General features: G+C 54.7%; 1 protein-coding gene across 1 annotated transcript in view; it reads right to left on the bottom strand.

The window, feature by feature from the left end:
* Window positions 1-23622, bottom strand: part of HCN4 (hyperpolarization activated cyclic nucleotide gated potassium channel 4) — a 93679-nt gene that overhangs the window by 18288 nt on the left and 51769 nt on the right. Inside the window, exons 3-4 of the mRNA XM_075897567.2 lie at window positions 3270-3431; window positions 1096-1314 (exon numbers count right to left, since the gene is read on the bottom strand). Of these exons, the coding sequence (XP_075753682.2) occupies window positions 1096-1314; window positions 3270-3431 (381 nt within the window). The remainder of the gene's footprint in view (window positions 1-1095; window positions 1315-3269; window positions 3432-23622) is intronic.

Genomic DNA, 23622 nt, shown 5'->3' with positions numbered 1-23622 from the left:
CCCGTCTGGGGGCTGCTTCTCCAACCTCTCTGCTTCTAATGGGCGCCAGCCGGGCCACGTGCCAGGAGGACTCAGAGATGTTGAGCCGGGGAGCTGAAAGTCACAAAGCAGCCTGCCTTGCCTCGCCCTCTGCGCAAGCTACACAACCAGCCTCTCCTGCTTCTTGCGTCTCCTCTGGCTGGAACCCCTGCATCTCCTCCCAGTGTCTCCCCGAACTCACTTCATGTTGCTGTGCCCGTTTGAATGATCATCTCCCTCCATTTCTAGAGCAGGAAACTGAGGCACGGAGATGGAAAATGACTTGCCTAGTGACACGCTGCAAATCAGCACCCCAGTCAGGACTAGAGCTCACATCTCCAAGCCCGTAGCCCCCTGACCACTAAGCCACCTGCCTCCCAGGTTGGAGGTACCGTGGCTCTGCTGGCCCCATAGCTCCTTGCCCAGAAGTGCCTGAACTCTGCTGACCTGTGCTAGGTGCCTGTGTCCATAGCTAGAAGCAACCAGACTTCTCCCCTCTGGCATCTGAACCCCGGGCCCACAATTGCTTCTCTTCCTTCGTTGTTACTATGCAGAGCCTGGCTGCAGTAGACGACGTTAGAACTCCTGCCCCTTTGTATCTGCTGGAACAAACTTGCTCCACGCCACGAGACTCACCGCCCTGACGCTGACGCGTGGCTCGGGGGGCGACGGCCTGGGCCTCCGTGTCCCCCTGTAGTCTGGCAGCTACGCGGCCTGCTCGGCTCCTGTGCGCATCGAGCTGGGTGGCACAGGGTGGCTCCCTGTGCTGGAGTCTTTCAAGCAAAGCCCCTGAAAACCAGCGGCCTCGCCGGGGTCCCAGGGGCCTTGGAACCAGAGCCCAGAGGGAAAATGCGGGTGAAACGCGCAGCTGACCCGGAGGCGCCAGTGTCCCTTGGAACGCGAGTCCAGCTCCGTCTTCCACGGCTGACACGCTGCTTCCCTCCTGGGAGCCAGGGGGTTCCTTGGCGGGACCGGACAGACAGCGGGGTGACCCTCAGCGCTACTCACTCTGCACAGACCGGGCTGCTTCAAGCACTGACCCGCCTGCCCCCCTGGGCAGCACAGCGGGGCGCTTACCTTCTCCTGGTACTGGCGCCGTGAGGAGTCCAGCGACTGGATGAGGGCCGTGGCGTGGCCGATGAACATGGCGTAGCAGGTGGCACCCACGATCATGCTGAGCATGGTGAGCCAGACGTCTGACATGCCAACGGGCGCCTGCTGCCCGTAGCCGATGCACAGCATGTGACTCATGGCCTTGAACAGCGCGTAGGAGTACTGCTTGCCCCAGGAGTCGTTCTAGGGACAGACAGACAGACAGGCAGACAGGCTTTAGCAGCATCCCGGGACACAGTCCCTGGGACAGACATTTTTCAACTCCAATGCCTAAGCTTGGGCTGCTAAGTCCACATCTATGGTACCTGATTAATGCCCCAAAGGCCGCGCACCAAGCAGTCCCAACGACTCCCCTGGGAACAGCGGGGCACTCGGTATATTGGGGGAAGTTCGATTTCCTACTATGATGCCAAACTCCGGGCACTAGACCCTAAATTTAGGCACCACATTCGAGAACTCTGACTCAGATTTACACACGTTGCGTGTACCCCCTCCAGCGACCCTCCCCCACCGGGAACCCGGAGAGACTTGGATTTACACACGTTGCGTGTACCCCCTCCAGCGACCCTCCCCCACCGGGAACCCGGAGAGACTTGGACTTACACACGTTGCATGTACCCCCTCCAGCGACCCTCCCGCCCTGAGAACCCGGAGAGACTCGGACTTAGACACGTTGCATGTACCCCCTCCAGCAACCATCCCGCCCTGGGAACCCGGAGAGACTCGGACTTAGACACGTTGCGTGTACCCCCTCCAGCGACCCTCCCGCCCTGGGAACCTGGAGAGACTCGGACTTACACACGTTGCGTGTACCCCCTCCAGCAACCATCCCGCCCCGGAACCCGGAGAGACTCGGACTTACACACGTTGCGTGTACCCCCTCCAGCGACCCTCCCGCATGGGAAGCCTGCAGAGCCTAACATGCTGCTAGCCTGGGATGAGCTCAGGCAGCGTGCCTGGGCCAGGAGAGAACAGGTTGAAGTCCCTCCAGGCTGCTCAGCATGTTTGCAGCCTCCACCCAGTTCCTAGCGGACAGGTACCCTCAGCACCTGTCACTCCGCTCCCCTTTGCAGCTGCTGCTCAGTGCTGCCCAGGAGGCAGGAGGCACATGGGCAGAAAGGCAGAGGCAGCAGGACGCTGGGAGCTGGGCTCCATTCCTGGCTCTCCCAGTCGTGCTGGGTGACTGGGTTGTCACTTCCCCGCGCTGCACCTGCTGCTTTACCTAAACCGTAGGCTCGTGAGGCCGGGGCTGGCTCTGCCCAGCACCCAGCACAATGGGCCCGGGCTCAGTTCACCACCACAAGAGACGCAGAGAAGGGGCCCCAGGGGACTGCTTGGGCTGTGCCTGTTGGGCTGGTCCATAGAGCGCTCAGCCCGGCACCAGTCACTAGCAGGGAGAAGCACTAAACCAGCCCCCACGGGTGGCTTCCAACGCGGGGCTGCCCACCCGCCCGGGCCCTTCACAGCTCTGCAGAGCAGGCAGGAGCCACGGGCTGGGCTTTTGTCATTCCAAGGCCTTTCTGCGCCAGTGCCTGGTTCGGAAGGCGCGACTGGCTGGGGACCCGGGGCTCTTGGGAAAGGCTGAAGGGCACCAGGAGCTCCTCAGGCACTTAGCGCATGTTCCGTGTCTCCCCACGAGCACTGCAGGCCCCCGCACAGCCCGGCTACTGCTCCTGCCCTCGGGGTCCCGTGCTGCCTGGCCCAGACACAATCCGCACTGCACCCCGCAGGGCAGGGAGGAGAGCAGTGCAATGGCACCATCGTAAACCCAGGCAAACAGGCTGGGGGAGGCCGAGTGATTTGCTCACCCGCCCAGCAGGGCTTGGTGTGAGGAGCAAGGAGCCTGCGCCCTGAAGCCAGCCTGCCCTGACGGGGCGGCTCTGGTCGAGCTGTTGCTCCCGCTCAGCCCCACAGAGGCCCAAGGATGGGCTCCCAAGCTTTGTGCCATTTTTGCAATGCCTCCTCCTTGCTGTGTCCTGCCGGCAGGGGGCACCGGGCTCCTGCCTTTTCCTGCATGTGGTCAGCGGAGGATGGGTCAGCCGGGGCTGTCTGACCTCCGCAGGGCACATCCCACCTGCCTCCCCCTCGCGGTCGGGTGGCTGCTGGGGAGAGGCGCGGAGGGCTGGCGGAGCGCTCACCACCATGCGGTTGAGGGAGACCCAGCAGTCCTCGGGGAAGTCCTGCAGCATGGGCACCAGGAACTGCAGGCAGCCGTCCCAGTGACACAGCAGCAGCATCATGCCGATGAGGTTGACGATCCGCACCACGGCGCTGGCCAGGTCATAGGTCATGTGGAAGATCTGCAGGGCAGGAGAGAGACGAGTCAGACCCAGCGCCCCAGCACGAAGGCAGCCCCAGGCCAGGCCGGCCAGCTCCCCCCAGGCAGAGCCTGGTTCACTGCCAGACAGTCACACTGGTCACAAAGTGGGTAACCCAGCGCCAGCTCTCCCCCTCCCCCCATTTTTCATCCACTTGGGGTTTAACTATTTCAGGCTTCTCTGCGAAACAGGCGGGGTGAGAGCAACACTGCGGGGCCAGCTGCTCCTCAGCAGGCCACTGCCCTTCAGCGAGCGGGCCCCGTTGGCCCCCGCAGCGGAAACAGACAGGAAGGCTCTGGCAAGGGCTTGCTCTGGGCTGTATGGTGGACACCCGGCCCAGCCTTCTCTCCTTGCACCAGCCGGCATGCTCCAGTGAACAATCCCACCCAACCTGTCTCCTGCCCCAGCCCCTCCCCGCCAGCTCCCTGCCCGGGGCCTTCCAAGGAGGAGGACAGGCTGGCGGGGAGAAGAGGCTGGCGCCGTCGGGCTAGACTGTGCCCATCTTCCCTGGCTTGTCTCTTGCTCTTTGTATCGCCACGTAGAGCCATGGGCCCGGCAGCCCTGAACCAGGCAGTTGCAGCTGGCTCCCTGCAGCCCCCGCTCCAGTACAGGGAGGGGCAGCGCAGTCCGACGTGCGCCCAGCAGCGCCCAGCCCGGAGGGGATACGTTTCTCTACTGGCTGGGGAGAGAGACAGGGCTTCCTCTGTGCCCTGCGCACACTCCTGCACAAGGGGACCGAGACGAGGCCCGTAAGCGACATGGGACGCCTGGTGCAGCTCGGGGAGCTATGGACCCCGCCAAGCACAGGCCGCCGGGCCCCAGGGAAGGCACGCTCACGCTGCAGTCAGTCTGTGGCTTTGGGGGGCAGCTGCCAGGGAGGCTCGGGCTGGCCGATGCCTGTGACGCAGAGGCAGAGGCAGAGGGCGGCTCTGGGTCAGACACAGGTGGCACGACAGAGGCACGAATTCGGCCCAGCTGCCCTGCTCTGGAGGTGCAGCGCTGTGGCGCGCAGAGCGAAGCCGGCCAGTCACCTGGCGCGCTGCGGCAGGATTCGCGGGGCGCCTGAGGGGCCTCCCCCTTCGCCTGTGGGCCAGCACCCCAGCACGGGTCCCTGGGCCCTGAGGGGTTGCCATGGCGATTTGGGGCCTAGCCCTGCCTGCGGAAGGTAGGCCGGTGCCGTGGCCAGGGGATCCCCAGCACGGCTCCCCGCATGCGGCTGTGGCTGGGGAGGGATGATGCCTGTGAGTGACGGATGGACAGTCTTTGCCATCAGCTCTCTCCCCTCCCCGGCTGGGGTCCAGGCTCTGTCGCACACGCGCCCACAAGCTGTTCTCACAACTCTCCGTGGTTTTCATTGAGCTCGCTGAGGGGCTGCAGGGCCCTGGGGGGTCAGGCCGCACAGCAGGGCTTGGACCACACACGGGAGACATGCGTGTCCCTGGTGACCCCGGCCCCTGCATGCACCTCACGGCTCGGCCCACGCACCCTGCGTCTGGACGTAGCTCCCCACACAACGCGGCCAGAGCAGCTCAGCCCTAGTCCAGAGCCCCCACTCTTCCCGTGCCAAGTCCCCCTCCCCAGCGCGATTCCTGACCCACGTGACCCCGCGGACCCATCTAGCCCACTGTGACTGGCACCCTGCTCCTCCGCCCTGGGCTCCCGCCCAGCTCTGCTGATGCCCCCCAGCCCGGCCAGAGGGGGCTGCTGGGCTTTCCTGGGCAAAGGCTGCCACACCAGCCTTTGGAAGCAGCTGGGGAGGGATCCCAGGCATATAAACATCAGCTGGACCCAACCCACCCATGCCACTCGCTCCACCTCTGGCCTTGGCAGGATCTGCACTCGGGTCCTCAGCTTTCTAGCCAGGTGAGGCGGGACGCAATCGTCAGCTCCCTCCCAGGAAGTACCATGGTGAACCAAACCGGTCGTGCTCAGGGTGCTGGACACACTTGGCACGATGCAGCGCTGTCCGACTGCGCTGCTCCATGGCTGCGTTGGGCTCAGCGGTGGGCTTGTCTGGAGAAGGAACCAGCCCGAACCGTCGCCCCCACATGGCCGAGTTCAATCCCCCGCCTGGGGAAAGTCCCATGGGCCTTGATCCTCTGGGGGGCTCAGGCCCTTAACCGCTGTTGGTTCCAATCCATGGAGGACCCGGGCCTCAAGTCTCCCTCATTTCCCCTTCTGCACCATGGAGCAGAGCCCCGCCCTCGCGACAGGACGGAGGGGAGGGTAAACACAGTGCAGAACGGGAGCCGCTCAGACAGTGAGCAGGGACTTTGGTCAATTGTTCACCCCGCTTCCTCTGTGCTTCCAGGTGCAGCAGGCAACCAGGAGCCCAAATAGCAGCAACCAGCCGGGTGACAGACTGCGGGAGGGAACCCGGCTCTGCGCCGGCGCGGCGGCTTAGCGCGGCAGCTGAGCGAAGCCTTCGGAAAGAATCGCTCGACGGGTTCCCTCTCTCGCAGCAACGTCGCTGTGAGCGGCTCAGCCCTCCCAGGCCAGAGAATTCACGGGGCCCCCGGGGGCTCCGCGGCGGCCAGCAGATGTTGCCAAAGGAGGGTCTGCGTGCGCTAAGGACGTTTCCTCGCCTGTGGAGCCGCGCTCTCGCTTCACCACCATTCCCACAATAGCTCCAGCCCCAGGGCGCTGTCCATGGGGCCGGGGTCCCCGGCGCTTTTCTCTGACATAGAAAGACAGAAAATCAAACGCCTGCGGCACGGGACAGCCCGGGGGCTTGGGAGGGGCGTGCAGCTTTCCACCCCTTTGCCCCAGTCCAGCGAGGGGCGACGCTTTCACCCTCTGCTGTGCGGTCAGTGGCCCGCTCAAGCCTGCTTGGGAGCATTGGCCTCGGGCTCGGTGCCCGGGCGTCCCCACGACAAGCAGCTGCCTTTGCTCTTGGCACTGACCGAGCCCTGGGCCGGCCCAGAGCGGAACGGGCCAAACGGCCTCTGGGCTGGTTCCTTCCAGGCCAAGGGGAGGGCACATGGGAGCAAGAGATCGACTCTCTGGCCAGACCGCCCCAGTCTCCAGGGCACCAGGACCTCCCCTAGATCGACATTCACGTTCAGCCGCCAGGACCACAGGAGAAGCCGCCCCCGGGGACCGGTAGATGCCCTCGGTCGGAGCAGAGCTCCCTGTCGCTTTGCACAGGCCACAGGGGTGCGCTCCTGAGCTGGCTTCTCCCCGTGTGCTGTGCCTTGCTGCCCGGCAGCCTGCCCCGCCCCATGCAGGAGCATTGCGCTGGGAGATGGGCCATGCGCGGAGCTTCCTTGGCTTGTGTCAGGCAGGCAGCGAAAGCTGGAGCGCTGATGCCGGGTCCTGTGCTGGGCGCCATCAGGGCTCCCCGGAATGGGCCGCACACTCGGTCTCGTCATTTGAGGACTGGGGCTTGGCATAGGCCTGGGCGCAACCGCGGAAGCTCTGCTCCAGGGGAGAGACCCGTGGGAGGGGGGACGATGTCAGCACCGAGAGCTCCAGTGGCCCCAGATGGCCTTGATCTGCGAACCCTGCCCGAGGTCTGCTCTACGCCCCCGCCAAGGGCCCTGGGCAAAGCTTCCCGGAAGGCCTGCCTCAGGAGGGACTGCCAGCCCCACAGCAGGTCGGCATCCTTCCCCAGGGAAGCAGCCCTGAGTTGTACACGTGCCCGAGAGCCTTCTCCATCTCCTGGGAGAATCCATCAGCCTTCCAGTGGGGCAGGGTTAAAGTCCTGTCCACACTGACCAGGTCCCTGGAGCGCATCTCCACTGGCTCGGCACTCTGCGGACCGCCACTGGGCTGAGACAAGCCTGACATGGCCACTAGCGTAAACCTGAAGGGGACTTTCAACAGGGCCAAGGGCCAGCACCAGCTGTGGCTCTATCACAATGTTTATATCAGTGCAGAGCCCAGAGTGGCTGCTCCGCCTGCCAGAAGGAGTTTTGGTAAAGTCCCTGTTCGGTCAGTTCCAGGGGAACTGTGTCGGCGAAAGAGCTTAAGTGTCCAACATTAATTTATGCTACAAATGCCAAGCTAACCCTGTGGAAGAAAACATTTAGGGGTCCGGAAACCAAGACAACAAAAATAATACAAATAATGTTTAAAAGCCAACCCCTTCTGGGACGGAGTTTCAGTTGTGCTGTGATGAAATCTGCAGTTGATCATTTCTGAAAATAGCATGTTTGCCGATGACGTGGAGAATGTGAGATTTAGGACACCCTTAACTAGCTGCTCCTTTATTTGGGTTTTGCAAATGAAGCGTTAGGAAAATTTTGTGATTTTTTTTCCACTTAGCAAACTTAGCTGGTTTCCAAACAAAACTTTTTGTGTCTGGGTATTTGAGAATTGAGTGAATGCGGCAAAAAGTTTCCCAAAAGGTATTTGCTTGAATTTAAAATTCACTCGGACCACTTGTCTGTTGCCCTGCACCTTGCAGAGTCATTTAGAGTGCCTAATGCAAAGTGAACATGAAAAGCTGCCGCTTTGATTCGATAGCATTTCACTCTTCCTTTGCACTGGTGTAACGGACCATGCAAGATGCCGGACAGAAATCAAACTCAATATATTTTGCTCCACCTGAATACTCATTCATAGTGTATTTTCAACTTTCATTTGCAAGAATTTGCACCAGAATTGGTGCATTTTATATGGTATCAGACATAGCAGGCAACAAGATTCCCTCAGCCTCCCTCCAGATTTCCAGTACCGATGCAAATAAACAGGCCTCAAACCTCCAAGTCGTTATTTTGTGTCATTGGTACAAGAGAAATATAGCTTTAAACTCCCCCACCCCCAGAGCTCAGTTCTTTTAGGAATCATACCAGAGCTAAGTCCTGAAAGACACAGAGAGGAAAAAGTTGTGCTTTATAAGAAGCTGCTGAAAAATGATTTGTCTCTCCTTAAACTCTCCAAGAGATTCAAAACATCAGTAGCTTTGCTGAGCCTTCTGTCTGATTACAAAAATAATGATCATCCAATCAGGAAACAATAACAATGCCATCTGGCCAATCACAGCTAACCAGTGCTGTTAATTTCTGTCCATATGTAGGAAGTGTTGAATACTGGCAGTAAATTGGTGGCGATCAAACCACAGAGAGAAATAAAACTAGAGGGAAAAGTTAATCAGTGAAATTAATCTGCCCAGGAACATGCCAGAAGCAGGGGAAGAGGCTAGAGTTACCAACTGAATCATTCGGGGAATATCTGCTCAGCTCCAGTGTCGGCACTTGGATCACTCCCCCACTTCTGGGGAGGAACAGAAGAGCAATGCTGTGCACCTCTCTTGCGCGTGGCTTACTGATGGAGGAGCGGCTGAACAGTCTGTGGCACCGACATTACATCTCACAGCAGCCCGGAGTCCCTTTAAAGATCTTCCCTCCAAACACTGACTAAGCCTCACCCTGCTTTGCTTGCAAGACCTGAGCCGGTCACAAGGTGCGTCTACGTGGCAACTGAAAGTGCACCTGCGTGAAAGCGTAGACATGCCTGAGCTCATGCGACTGTCATTGGCAGAGAAACCATGCAATGCAGAGGCGGCGTGCACACCAGCCCCCAGGGCCCCAGACAGGCCCACATGGCCCGTGCTGCCACGGCTTCTCTAGCACCCTTGATTAACGCTAATCGGGTGCATCTCGGCGTGCTGCAATCGCCCCTCCGAGTACAATGCCTACGCTGCTGTTGCCCCACACCAGACTTCAAGGTAACGGAACTGCCCAAGGATCAGTGTTTGTCTCACGTGGGGCTGGCTGCTGTGAGAAGACAGAGCCTGTTGCCTGCAACGCAAATGCCTTCCTTCCTCTTCTCCAACCCTAACAGCTGCCCCACATTGCACTGGCGACCCTACAGGGACATGAGCTTGCTGCCAGTCGGCTCTGCAAGAGGGGAAGATTAAAGAAGCACCTGCTCAGGCTTGGAGCTCTTATGAGGGGGTCTCCACCAGAAGATAAGCACTTCCCAGGCGTATGCATTGCTCTGTGGCCATCAAAAGCTCTGACAGTTGCAACAAGCAGCACCCCTAAGCCACCCGCAGCCAACCGCCGTGGCCAGCTAGCTCAGATCCTGTGGCGATGGACAAGACAAAACCTGGGGTGGCTAGCATAGACGGTAAAACAACTCTCCCATCGGTGCCCTGAGGAACCAGCCCGTACACACTCACAAACTCCAGTTTTGTTTTAGCGGCTCTCCGTTGCTTTTTCTGCATTTCTTATCCCACATGGCCACAAGCTCTGGTTTACATCCCTCTCACAACGCGCATTTCCCACCAGGGAGGTGCAAAACCAGACACATTTTATCCCGAAACATCTGTCGGTTTGGCACAACTACCCACCCTCAAGATGGCACAAAATGGCCATTTTTTGGCCCGTGACACACACGAGTTCTGAATTTCAAAGGCCCTGTTACTCACAGAGGACCATTGCCGTTGAGAAGGGGCTGATCTGAAGAGGAAAAATACACAAGAAGGGAGAGAGGGCTTATTCTCAAGGGTGTAACTGGGAAGAATTATGTTGCACCTGGAGGGGTTTGTTTAGTGCAGTGAATGTTCGTTACCACACTCTCTGCCGGTATAATTTCACGGCACGGCAATGAGAGAGATGTGCACCACCCTCCGGAGGGAGTTTATTTCTTCATAGGCAGCTGGCTTCCAGCAGGACTGATCAAGCTAGAGGAGCATCTTCTCCGGTTGTGAGGTGGGAGTGGGTGGGCGGGAGGCAGGACAAAAGCCGTCAGAACCCCCAACTAAAAATAAAAGGCATTTTCTTCCCTTCTCCCAGAGAGATTCGTGGATGCTGGAAAACATGTATGGCGGGGAAAGGTGAAGTAGCAGGACTAATTAGCACCCAAAAGCTAGTGCAAATGGCAGATGTTCATATATATATAAATAAACCCCCAAAGATCCTGCTTGCGCCGTGTGTTTGTGCCGCTTAGAGTTCATGTTGTCATGGCAACTGGTTCCCTTTCTATACAACCATTCAACAGACGACAGCCGTTCTCACTACAAGAACTTTTTGTACCTGATGAAGACAAGTCCAGCGACTGCCTGGCCCTTGGTCTGCCTCGGGCCCCAAATCGCCTGAGGGAGAGGATTCCAGAGCGGATCCCGCCCCACCACACTCCAGTGAGAGACGGCCCGAGCAGGTAGTGGCCTCCAGCCAGCAGAGGGGAAGAGGCAACGGTCGAAATCCCGGAGAAAGTGTCTGATAAAGGCAACGTAAGGTTGGTGCTAACGCTTGTGGCAGTGCCGAAGACTGAGGAGCCCACGCCTCACTTCCAAAAGCGGCGTGGACACTCAAGTCTTTTGCTGACTTTGATGAGGATTCCTGTGGTCACACCTAAAGATAAGACCGAGGGGGGCTCTCAGAAGGGCCTGAACAGATTAGGACCTCGCTCCCATTAGCTGCATCTTTAGGTGCCTAAATCCCTTTATAGTCTGGCCCAAAGACACTTGTGCAAATGGGAATGAGGAGTGTAACATGTATGATTACCTGCCCTGTGGGCAGGTGGCGTATGTGTGCACTCATTGCAAGGAGCTCCTGACCCTCAGAGACCGAATTCGGGCTTTGGAGTTCAGGGTGGCTGAACTGGAGGAGCTAAGGGAGGTAGAGAGCTATGTTGATGAGTCTTTCCGGGACACTGTAGTACTGTCCCACCTCCAGTCTGAGAGCCCCAGTGCTCTTAAGGAGGATGAAAGCCTCAAGGGAACAGGGCATTCAATGGGAGCAGAGGGAGACCATCCCGTAGTTGGGACCCTCCTCCCAGAGGATGTAGCAGTATCCTCTCGCACTGAGGATACCTCTGAGGGGGAGGGAATGCCAGCTAGGAAGAGGCAGGTGTTAGTAGTGGGTGATTCGATCGTTAGAAACATAGATAGTTGGGTTTGTGATGACGGGGAGAACCGTATGGTCACTTGCCTGCCTGGTGCGAAGGTTGCGGATCTCTCGAGGCATCTAGATAGACTTATGTGTAGTGCTGGGGAGGAGCCGGTGGTCGTGGTACATGTCGGTACCAATGACATAGGGAAGAGTAGGAGAGATGTCCTGGAGGCCAAATTTAGGCTGCTAGGAAAGAGACTGAAATCCAGGACCTCTATGGTGGCATTCTCGGAAATGCTTCCAGTTCCACGCGCAGGGCCAGGCAGGCAGAGCTTCAGAGTCTCAATGCGTGGATGAGACGATGGTGTAGGGAAGAGGGGTTTAGATTTATTAGGAACTGGGGACACTTCTGGGAGAGGGGGAGCCTATACAGGAAGGATGGGCTCCACCTAAACCAGGGTGGAACCAGACTGCTGGCACTAAACATTAAAAAGACCGTAGAGCAGTTTTTAAACTAAGAGATGGGGGAAAGCCGATTGGTGCGGAGATGCATGTAAATCGGAGGGAGACTTCTCTTAGAGGAGAATCCATTGATAGAGACTCACTAAGCTGTAGTCAGAAAGAGAAGAGGGGAGAGGACAAACCATGGGCCAGAGCAGACAAACAACCGCATTCTAAGGAATCCAATGCATCAGGGAAGGGCAGACAAATAAGCAGTCAAATTTTTAAAGTGCTTGTACACAAATGCTAGGAGTCTGACTAATAAGATGGGTGAACTGGAGTACCTCGTATTAAATGAGGAGATTGACATAATAGGCATCACTGAAACCTGGTGGAATGAGGAAAATCTGTGGGACACAATCATACCGGGATATAAAATATATCGAAAGGATAGAGCAGGCCGGGTGGGTGGCAGAGTGGCACTGTATGCGAAAGATAATGTAGAATCAAATGAAATAAAAATATTAAATGAATCAACATGTTCCATAGAATCGCTATGGATAGAAATTCCATGCTCCAATAATAAGAAATTAGCAGTAGGGATATATTATCGACCACCTGACCAGGACAGCGATACTGACATTGAAATGCTGAGGGAGATTAGAGAGGCTACCAAAATAGAGAACTCTATAATAATGGGGGATTTTAATTACCCCCATATTGACTGGATACATGTCACCTCAGGAAGAGAAGCCGAGATAAAATTTCTCAATGGCTTAAATGACTGCTTCTTGGAGCAGCTGGTGCAGGAACCCACAAGGGGAGAGGCAATTCTCGATTTAGTCCTGAGTGGAGTGCAGGATCAGGTCCAGGAAATAACCGTTACAGGACCGCTTGGGAATAGTGACCATAATATAATAACATTCAACATTCCTGTGGTGGGAAGAACACCTCAGCAGTCCAGCACCCTGGCATTTAATTTCAAAAAGGGGAATTACACAAATATGAGGAGGTTAGTTAAACAGAAATTAAAAGGCACAGTGACTAGAGCCAAATCCCTGAAAGCTGCATGGAAACTTTTTAAAGACACCATAATAGAGGCTCAACTTAAATGTATACCCCAAATTAAAAAAACATAGCAAGAGACCTAAAACAGTGTCACCGTGGCTTAACCACCATGTAAAAGAAGCAGTGAGGGACAAAAAGGTATCTTTTAAGAAGTGGAAGTCCAATCCTAGTGAGATAAATAGAAAGGAACATAAACACTGTCAAATCAAGTGTAAAAATGTAATAAGAAAAGCAAAAAAAGATTTTGAGGAACAGCTAGCCAAAAACTCAAAAAGAAATAACAAAATGTTTTTTAAGTACATTAGAAGCAGGAAGCCTGCTAAAAAACCTGTGGGTCCCCTAGATGATCGAGCTATAAAAGGAGCAATCAAGGATGATAAAGCCATTGTGGAGAAACTAAATGATTTCTTTGCTTCAGTCTTCACGGCTGAGGACGTTGGGGAGATTCCCGAATCTGCACCGTCCTTTGTGGGTGGTGAATCTGAGGAACTGTCCTGGATTGAAGTGTCATTAGAGGAGGTTTTGGAACAAATAGAAAAACTTAATGTTAACAAATCTCTGGGACCGAATGGCATTCATCCAAGGGTTCTAAAAGAACTCAAATGGGAAATTGCTGAGCTATTATCTGTAGTTTGTAACCTATCCTTTAAATCGGCTTCCGTACCTAATGACTGGAAGGTAGCCAACGTGACACCAATATTTAAAAAGGGCTCTAGAGGTGATCCTGGCAATTACAGACCGGTAAGTCTAACTTCAGTACCGGGCAAATTAGTCGAAACGATAGTAAAGAATAAAATTGTGAAGCATGTAAAAGAACATAATTTGTTGGACAAAAGTCAACATGGTTTCTGTAAAGGGAAATCCTGTCTTACTAATCTATTAGAGTTCTTTGAAAGGGTTAACAAACATGCGGACAAGGGGGATCCAGTAGATATAGTATACTTGGATTTTCAGAAAGCCTTTGACAAGGTCCCTCACCAAAGGCTCTTGTGTAAATTACATGGCCATGGGATAAGAGGAAAGGTCCTTTCTTGGATTGAGAACTGGTTAAAAGACAGGAAACAAAGGGTAGGAATAAATGGTAAATTTTCAGAGTGGAGAGGGGTAACTAGTGGTGTCCCCCAAGGGTCAGTCCTGGGACCAATCCTTTTCAACTTATTCATAAATGATCTGGAGAAAGGGGTAAGCAGTGAGGTAGTAAAGTTTGCAGATGATACAAAACTGTTTAGGATAGTCAAGACAGAAGCAGACTGTGAGGGACTCCAAGAAGATCTCACCAAACTCAGTGATTGGGCAGCAAAATGGCAAATGAAATTTAATGTGGATAAGTGTAAAGTAATGCACACTGGGAAAAATAACCCCAACTATATGTACAGTATGATGGGGGCTAATTTGGCTAAGACAAATCAGGAAAGGGATCTTGGAGTTATCGTGGACAGTTCTCTGAAAACTTCCACACAGTGTGCAGCGGCAGTCAAAAAGGCAAATAGGATGCTAGGAATTATTAGGAAAGGGATGGAAAATAAGACCCAGAATATCTTACTGCCCCTGTATAAAACTATGGTACGCCCACATCTGGAATACTGTGTACAGATGTGGTCTCCTCACCTCAAAAAAGATATTTTGGCCTTGGAAAGGGTTCAGAAAAGGGCAACTAAAATGATTAGGGGTTTGGAACGGGTCCCATATGAGGAGAGGTTAAAGCGACTGGGACGTTTCAGTTTAGAAAAGAGGAGACTGAGGGAGGATATGATAGAGGTCTATAAAATCATGAGTGGTGTGGAGAGGGCCGATAAAGAAAAGTTATTTATTAGTTCCCTAAATAGAAGAACTAGAAGTCACCAAATGAAATTAATGGGTAGCAGGTTTAAAACGAATAAAAGAAAGTTCTTCTTCACACAGCGTGTAGTCAACCTGTGGAACTCCTTGCCAGAGGAGGCTGTGAAGGCTAGGACTATAAGGATATGTCTACACTACAGCGCTAATTCGAACTAATGGATCCAGACTAAAAAACTAGTTCGAATTAGCGTTTTGCTAATTCGAACTAGCATGTCCACATTAAGTGGACCCTGAACCGGGGTTAAGGATGGCCGGAAGCAGTGCCGGCAGGGCATCAGATGAGGACTTAAGAGCGTGGAGCTGCTGCCTCAGGCTAGCCGAGGGCTGTGCTTAAAGGGACCCGACCCCCACCCCGGACAGACAGTTCTCAGGGGTGCCCCGCTTGCAAAGCAGTCCTGGCTTGGAGTGCCCTGAGTGCCCACACTGGGCACATCACAGCACTTGGCCATCAGACCGGCTGCACTTGCCGTAGGCTGCCATCTGGGGAGAGGGGGCAATCGGGGGGCTGCAGGAGAGCTTCCACCCCCAGAAGCCGGCAGAGCCAGCCCAGTCCTCCCCATCGGGGGCTCGTACCCCATTCCTCCCTCACCTCCTTCCACTTACCCTTCCCTAGCCCCCCTTCCTGATGTACAAAATAAAGAAAACGTGTGGTCAAAAATAGAATCTCTCTTTATTGAACAAAACTCGGGGAGACTGGGAAAAGGAGGTGGGAGAGGGGAAGAGAGAGGGTGGGAGAGGGGAGGGCAACTAAAATGATCAGAGGTTTGGAAGAGGTCCCATATGAAGAGAGGCTAAAGAGACTGGTACTTTTCAGTTTAGAAAAGAGGAGACTGAGGGGGGATAGGATAGAGGTCTATAAAAGCACGAGTGGGGTGGAGAGGGTGCATCAAGAAAAGTTCTTCATTAGTTCCCATAATAGAAGGACTAGAGGACACCAAAGGAAAGGAATGGGTAGCAGGCTTCAAACTAGTAACAGAAAGTTGTTCTTCACAAAGCAAAGAGTCAACCTGTGGAACTCCTTGCTGCAGGAGGCTGTGAAGGCTAGAACTGGAACAGAGTTTAAAGGGAAGTGAGATCAAGTCATGGAGGTTGGGTCCATGGAGTGGTATTAGCCAGGGGGTAGGAGTGGTGTCCCTGCCCAAGGTTTGTGGAAGGCTGGAGAGGGATGGCATGAGACAAATGGCTTGGTCACTGTCTTCGGCCCATCCCCTCCAGGGTCCCTAGGGTTGGCTGCTGTCGGTAGACAGGCTACTGGGCTAGATGGACCTTTGGTCTGACCCAGGACGGCCATTGTAAGCTCAGGGCTCAGGGTCGGGGGTCTCAGTATACCCCCTTGATTTTCTTGCACACCTGCTCCTGGGTGGCCAGGCTGGCAGCTATCCTGCCCAAGCCGGCCACTTTCCTGTGCCTAGTGCAGAGATCGTGGACGAGGTCCACGATGTCCGCACTAGCCCAGGCGGGTGCCCGCCTCTTGCGGTCCCAGGCAAGCTCCCGGGAGCCACCAGCCTGGTCCCGGGAAGAGGGGGAGGGCTGGGGGGCATCGGGTGGCTGGCTCGAGCCGTGCCAGGTGCAGGGTCTGCTGGCTGGGTGCTGGAAGGCTTGCACCTGGCACGGGCATCGTAACCAGCCCGTGCCCTTTTAAGGGCTCCGGGGCCGGGAGGGGGACAGACGAGTTTCCCTGGTGTTGGCCAGAGTGGCCACCAGGGAAAGCTGGGGAGGGCTAGCCTCCCACTAGTTCGAATTAAGGGGCTACACACCCCTTAATTCGAACTAGTAAGTTCGAACTAGGCTTAGTCCTCGTAAAATGAGGTTTACCTAGTTCGACCTAAGCGCTCCGCTAGTTCGAATTAAGTTCGAACTAGCGGAGCGCTAGTGTAGCGCCTATCAAAGTTAATTCGAACTAACGTCCGTTAGTTCGAATTAACTTTGTAGTGTAGACATACCCTAATAGAGTTTAAATAGAAGCTGGATAAATTCATGGAGGTTAGGTCCATAAAAGGCTATTAGCCAGGGGATAGAAATGGTGTCCTTGGCCTCTGTTTGTCAGAGGATGGAGAGAGATGGCAGGAGACAAATCGCTTGATCATTGTCTTCGGTCTCTGGGGCACCTGGTGTTGGCCACTGTCGGTAGACAGGATACTGGGCTAGATGGACCTTTGGTCTGACCCAGTACGGCCGTTCTTATGTTCTTAATGAGCCACTTTGGAAATGTTCCTCTGGGCCTAGGAAACCGACACAAAAAGCCATGAGGCAGGTGGGCCCTCACTCGCCATTCAACAAGAGCTCATGTGCTCAGGGCCGAGGCCGGGGGCTCGCCAGCTCTGGCAGGTCTACAAAGCAGCACATCTGCTGAAGATGCTCTGTGCATGGGCAGAACATGAACCGCCGGCTTTGGGAGACCAGCCCTTAGCCCCACCCCTTCCACCTGAGGCCCTGACACTTCTACCCCCCACTGGAGCCCAGAGCCTGCCCCAATAGCTGCCAGTCTCCCACTCAGCCCTAGAGCACCAGAAGGACAGGCTGCATGGCCCCAGTCTGAGCCGGGGCCACCACACAGAGGAAGCTACTGATGGGAGCTGGGCTTGGAGCATGGGCAGGACCATGGCTGGCGCTTTTGAGAGGCCCAGCATCCCCCAGCCTAAGATATTCACCGCTCAGGGCGCTATGCCACCGGGAGAGCGCTCTCCCATGGGAGTATGAAACACTGCTCCACAAGGGGCGGTCGCTGTATCGACAGGAACAGCTCTTCCCCCAGAAAAGCGCTGTCTACACGGTGTTTGGGTCAATGTAAATGATGTTGCGCGGGGGTGTTCTACCCGCATAACAGGTAGTGCGTGCAAGTCCCCGGGCTTCCAAAGATGCCTTAGGGATTTCACAGAATCAGGGACGTGTAGGACTGGAAGGGATCTCAAGAGGTCATCTAAGTCCAGCCCCTGGCACAGAGGCAGGACCAAGTAACCCCAGACTAAGGATGTTAAGGACTAATCGAGTATCCGATAAGCAAATGCTAGTCGATCCCCCCCCCCCCATCAGATAAAGGTAGCAAAGGGGGAGAGAGGGGGTACTTCAAAGCGGCAGCGCCGCACGGCTGAGCCTGGAACCAGATGTGCAGCACTGCCCCTTTGAAACACCGAGGTGGCATTTCAAAGTCGCAGCTCTGGGCTCCACATGGCATTTCTGCAGAACCTGGATTCTGCTGAAATGCCAGCAGCGCAACATGGAGCCTGGGGCCAGTGGGGGACTCTGAGGCTCCATGAGGGCACTTCCCCTTTAAATGCACAAGAGCCCCCACTGGGACTCTTGTGCATTTCAAAGCTGGCACGCCCACGTGCAGCCTGGAGTCAGCAGGACTTCCTACTGGCCCCGGGCTGCAGGCGGAGTTCCACATTCCTCCTGTGAAAAGTACCAGAGTCCCAGTGGGGGCTCAGCGGGAGCTCTTGTACATTTCAAAGGAGGAATGTGGAAGTGCCTATCGACTAGCCGAGTAGTCGATGGAAATTCCATCGACTTCTCAACCAGTAAATTAACCGATATTTAACATCCTTACCCCAGACCATTGCTGACAAGTGTTTGTCCAACCTGTTCTTAAGAAAATTCAATGACTGAGAGTTCACAGCCTCCCTAGGTAACTGATTCCAGGGATTAACCAGGCTTATTTTGTAAGAAAGTTTTTTCCTGATATCAAGCCTAAATCTCCCTTGCTGTAAATAAGTCCAATTCCTTTTCGTTCTACCTTCAGTGGACGAGGAGAACATCTGATCCCTGTCCTATTCCTAACACTTTGCCTATCAGAAGACTGAAACTAGGCCCCCCTCCGCCATCTCTTCTCCAGACTACGACTAAACATGACCGGTTATTTGAACCCTTCCTCATCGGGCAGGTTTTCTAAACCACTGAATGTTTTTGTTGCTCTGCTCTGGACTCTCTCTATTTTGTTCGCATTTTCCTTAAAGTGTTGTGAGCAAAACTGGACACAGTACTTCAACTAGGACCCTGCCGGTGCTGAGGAAAATGGAAAAATTAACTCTTGTGTCTTCCATACAACACTCCCGTTAATACATCCCAGAATAATAATTGCCTTTTTTACATCCTGCTAGTGTCTCGTGTTCAATTTGTGCTCCACTCAGTGTTCCTCTATTAAAACAGTTGAAAGCCTAGTAAGGAATAGATAACTGAGCGATGCATGCTGCTCATCACTTATTAACATAACTCTGCACCTCATTTACTGCATCTGTAAAATGGGAGTAATCGCCTCTCAACAGCATTGCAAAGGTTAATGAATATTTATACTGCGAGAGGACCAGGCAAAGTGCCAAGTTTTGTAATTCTATATCATTCCTCCTACAGCCGCACAAGATGAATTGGTTGAAATGATAATTAAGAGCAGAATGATGAAACACTTTCAATATATGAGGGTACGTCTACACTACAGCGCTAGTTCGAACTAACTTAGTTCGAATTAGTTAATTCGAACTAAGCTAGTTCGAACTAACGCATCTAGAACTAAAAACTAGTTCGAACTAGCGTTTTGCTAGTTCGAACTAGTAAGTCCACATTGAGTGGACTCTGAACAGGGCTTAATGATGGCCGGAAGCAGTGCCGGCAGGGCATAAAAGGAGGACTTAGAGCATGGAGATACTGTCTCAGGCTAGCCGAGGGCTGCGCTTAAAGGGTCCCGACCCCCACCCCGGACACACAGTTCTAAGGGGTGCCCCGCTTGCAAAGAAGTTCTGGCTTGGAGTGCCCTGAGTGCCCACACTGGGCACATCACACCACTCGGCCATCAGCCCGGCTGCACTTGCCGCAGGCTGCCATCTGGGGAGAGGGAGTAATTGGGGGGCTGCAGGAGAGCTTCCACCCCCAGAAGCCCGCAGAGCCAGCCCAGTCCTCCCCATCGGGGGCTCGTACCCCATTCCTCCCTCACCTCCTTCCACTTGCCCTTCCCTAGCCCCCCTTCTTCTTGATGTACAAAATAAAGATAACGTTTCTTCCAACATTGACTCTGTCTTTATTGAAAAAAACTGGGGGAGACTGGGAAAAGGAGGTGGGAGAGGGGAAGAGAAAGGCTGGGAGAGGGGAGGGCAACTAACATGATCAGGGGTTGGGAACAGGTCCCAGATGAAGAGAGGCTACAGAGACTGGGACTGTTCAGCTTAGAAAAGAGGAGCCGGAGGGGGGACAGGATAGAGGTCTCTAAAAGCAGGGGTTGGGTGGAGAGGGTGCATTCAGAAAAGTTCTTCATGAGTTCCCATAAAGAAGGACTAGAGGACACCAAAGGAAAGGACTGGGTAGCAGGCTTGAAACTAGTAAGAGAAAGTTGTTGTTCTTGACAAAGCAAATAGTTAATCTGTGGAACTCCTTGCTGCAGGAGGCTGTGAAGGCTACAACTAGAACAGAGTTTAAAGGGAAGTGAGATCAAGTCATGGAGGTTGGGTCCATGGAGTCCTATTAGCCAGAGGGTAGGAGTGGTGTCCCTGCCCAAAGTTTGTGGAAGGCTGGAGAGGGATGGCACGAGACAAATGGCTTGGTCATTGTCTTCGGTCCATCCCCTCCAGGGTCCCTAGGGTTGGCCGCTGTTGGCAGACAGGCTACTGGGCTAGATGGACCTTTGGTCTGACCCAGGACGGCCATTGTAAGCTCAGGGCTCAGTGTCGGGGGTCTCAGTGGACCCCCTTGATTTTCATGCACACCTGGTCCTGGGTGGCCAGGCTGGCAGCTCTCCTGCCCTAGCCGGCCACTTTCCTGTGCCTAGTGCGGAGATCGTGGACGAGGTCCACGATGTCCGCACTAGCCCAGGAAGGTGCCCGCCTCTTGCGGTCCAGGGCAAGCTCCCGGGAGCCGCCAGCCTGGTCCCGGCAAGAGGGGGTGGGCTGGGGGGCATCGGGTGGGTGGCTCTGTGCCGTGCCAGGTGCAGGGTCTGCTAGCTGGGTGCTGGCAGGCTTGCACCTGGCACGGGCACCGTAGCCAGCCCGTGCCCCTTTAAGGGGTCCGGGGCCGGGAGGGGGGCATAGAGTTTCCCTGGTGTTGGCCAGAGTGGCCACCAGGGAAACCTGGGGAGGGCTAGCCTCCCACTAGTTCGAACTAAAGGGCTACACAGCCCTTAGTTCGAACTAGCTAGTTCGAACTAGGCTTTAGTCCTCGTAAAATGAGGTTTACCTAGTTCGAACTAAGCGCTCCGCTAGTTCGATTCAAATTCGAACTAGCGAAGCGCTAGTGTAGCGCATAGGAAAGTTAGTTCGAACTAACGTCCGTTAGTTCGAACTAACTTTCTAGTGTAGACATACCCTGACTGATCACTGTTTGAAAAGGCCTCACCAGGATAACTTTGGCAAAGGAAACAACCTGCCTGTCTAACCTATTAGAATGCTCTGAGCAGGGCATGGACACAGGAGAACCAGAGGAAATCACTGACTTGGACTTTCCGAAGGTCTTTGACAAAGTCTAACCTGAGGCTGGGGAAGTTTGCTCACCCTGGGACGAGAGGTAAAGTTCTGTCATGGATTAGCAAGTGGCCACCAGACAGCAAAGGAGAAAGGAGGGGTCAGGTCTCCCCAATGGCAAAGGTTAACCACCCCCAGGCTCTGCACTGTGACGCTGGTTAATACAAATCTCTTTGAAATGGCAATGAAGGGGGTCAGCAGCAAGGGGAGAAAGTTTGCAGAGGACATAAAATGATTTAGATGAGTGAAAGTCAGGGTGGTCCCTGGAAGCTGGGTACTTGTGCGGCCGCTCAGGAGAGATTCAAATGCTGCCCAGCTGATTGGCAGAGCACCCACAGCTGGGTTTTGTGTTTCTACTGGTGGTGCATATCCACACATGCCTCAGTGCACATAAAAATTATCCTGCACATGGACGGACAAGATTAGAGGGAGCATTGGTCAAGACTGGAGAAAAGTGTGTAGAAACTTCCGAGGGGCTTCGCGGGGGGCCTGTCCAAAGCCTGTTGAAATAAGTGGAAGGGTCCCTCTTGATTTCAGTGGGCTTTTCCTCGGGCTCACAGCTAGTTACATTGGCAGCACAAAGGTAGATCGAAATCCAGGCTGCTAAATACGAAGCAACGTAAGAAGGAATCTTGTGAACTGTCCATACAGACTGCTGGCTTCTGAAGTAACCGCGCAGGTAAAAGCCCTCGGGCTGCTCTGGCATCCATCCCGCAGCCTCCTCCTGGCTGCCCGTGGCTGGCGCGCCAACCCAGAATCTGCCCAGTGCATGGCAGGGCTGCCCCAGAGCCGCACAGCCACAGCTGGCCCTGCTGTCCATTATTCTGGAAATGCCATTTTATTGTCACACTGGCCCTTTGGCAACCCTCCATGGACCCTGAGACACTGCCCAACTCCCTGCCATGGGAAACGCCTGCAGCTAGTTCACGGGCCCCATAAAATCCAACTTGCAACCCCCGTCTGCAGACGCTGTGATTGTGCTACAGTCAGTGACGCTAGGTGCAGGGTGACTGTATTGCAGCTATCGCATAGAATCACCCTGTCTGGACAGGCCCCATTCTGCCGGGAGATGGAGAATCCGCCACGTAATGAGATCAAGGCCTCAGGCACCCACTGTGACTTCCACCCTGTGTTTTTTACACCGTCCCTGCCTGAAGTGCCCTGAAAAGGTGAAGCCTGGAGATTTAAGCTCCTGAAACAGGTGAAAAGCGGCCAGGGGGCCAAAAGTTCCTCTGGGTCCAAACACTGTGACTTGGCCTCACTCTGTAACAGGCCAGACCGGGACAATGACACGCCCCTTCCCCCGGCTGCACAGCATGGAGCACTAGGTCCAGGGAGGGTCCCTCCGGTCTCTAAGGTGGTTACCGTCCCAGCCTCCCTGGAAGGCAAGCCAGGGCCCTCCTGCCACCAGACAGACAGCACACAGAGCTCGTCCAGGGTCACACAGGACAGTTGTGGAGGACCAGGCTAGTGCCTAATGCAGGTGCTGTGCTCACTACGGAGCAGTTTGACTCTTCTGACAGTCCCTGGCCCATGCGCCAGCTCAGCACCTCTGAAAGTCAGGCCATTATCTAAACGTGCTTGCAGGCTACACCAGTCGCCAAGCGCTGCTGAGGGAGCTGCAGTTTCTTCCTTCGTCTCCGTCAACAGGAATTCCAGGTGCTGCTGAACAAGCAAACCCACTAGACACAATGGCGCTCTGGCTGAAGGCCTGATTTGCCCTGAAGAACCTTTATGAACAGCTGACCGTACGCAACGAGGAAAGAACCCAGCTTGACTCTCAGATCCCCGGCTGTCTGCTGGCATTTCCGACGCACGCTGGCCCCGCCATGCCATTCCTGCCCCGCCACGCCATATCTGCGCACGCCGGCCCCGCCACGCCATTCCTGCGCACGCCGGCCCCGCCACACCATTTCTGCAGAGCCATAACGCAACCTCACGATGGAAGATCCTCAGCAGGCAAATCTAGCTCAGTAACTTGACCCCTCTTGGGCTTTACTCCTGCCGCCAGGCAGTACTAACGGGTGGCCACACGACAATGCCCCCATTCATGTAGGTTGGCTCCCCTATGCTCCATGCCCCGCTCACCTGTAACATCCTGAGCTTTGGGCACGTTCAGGGGTTCAGTCCTGGAGGCAGAAGAGCATCACCCAGACAAATTCTCACCTGCTCTACATGCGGGTCTCCAGTGGGCCCCGCAGGGATCTGGGCTGGGCCTGAGGGTTCAGTGTAGGAACAGAATATGCTGAGCAAATGGCACCAAGCTGCGAGGGGAAGGCATTGCCAGCAGTCTGGAGGCTAGAGGTAAAAATCCAAGGGTCTGTCTACACTATCCCCGTAGTTTGAAATAGGGAGGCTAATGTAGGCATTCAAAGTTACAAATGAAGCCCGGGATTTAAATATCCCGCGCTTCATTCGCATGTTCCCGTCTGGTTGCCATTTTTAAATTCCACTAGTCCGAGGTAACCGCATGCGGCAGTGAAACGGTAATTTGAACTAAGTCCTTAGTTTGAAGTAACTGTAACACTTCATTCCACGAGGATCCGCTTGGCCCCGAGGTTCTGAAACTTGCTCGACCAAGACCTTTGCAAAGCAGGAGGCCCG

This window comes from Pelodiscus sinensis, chromosome 14 (assembly GCF_052426305.1).
Source record: "Pelodiscus sinensis isolate ZL-2025 chromosome 14, ASM5242630v1, whole genome shotgun sequence".
Taxonomy (NCBI): domain Eukaryota; kingdom Metazoa; phylum Chordata; order Testudines; family Trionychidae; genus Pelodiscus; species Pelodiscus sinensis.
Note: the sequence above shows the minus strand (reverse complement) of the source record. Positions and strands in the feature narration are given on the sequence as shown.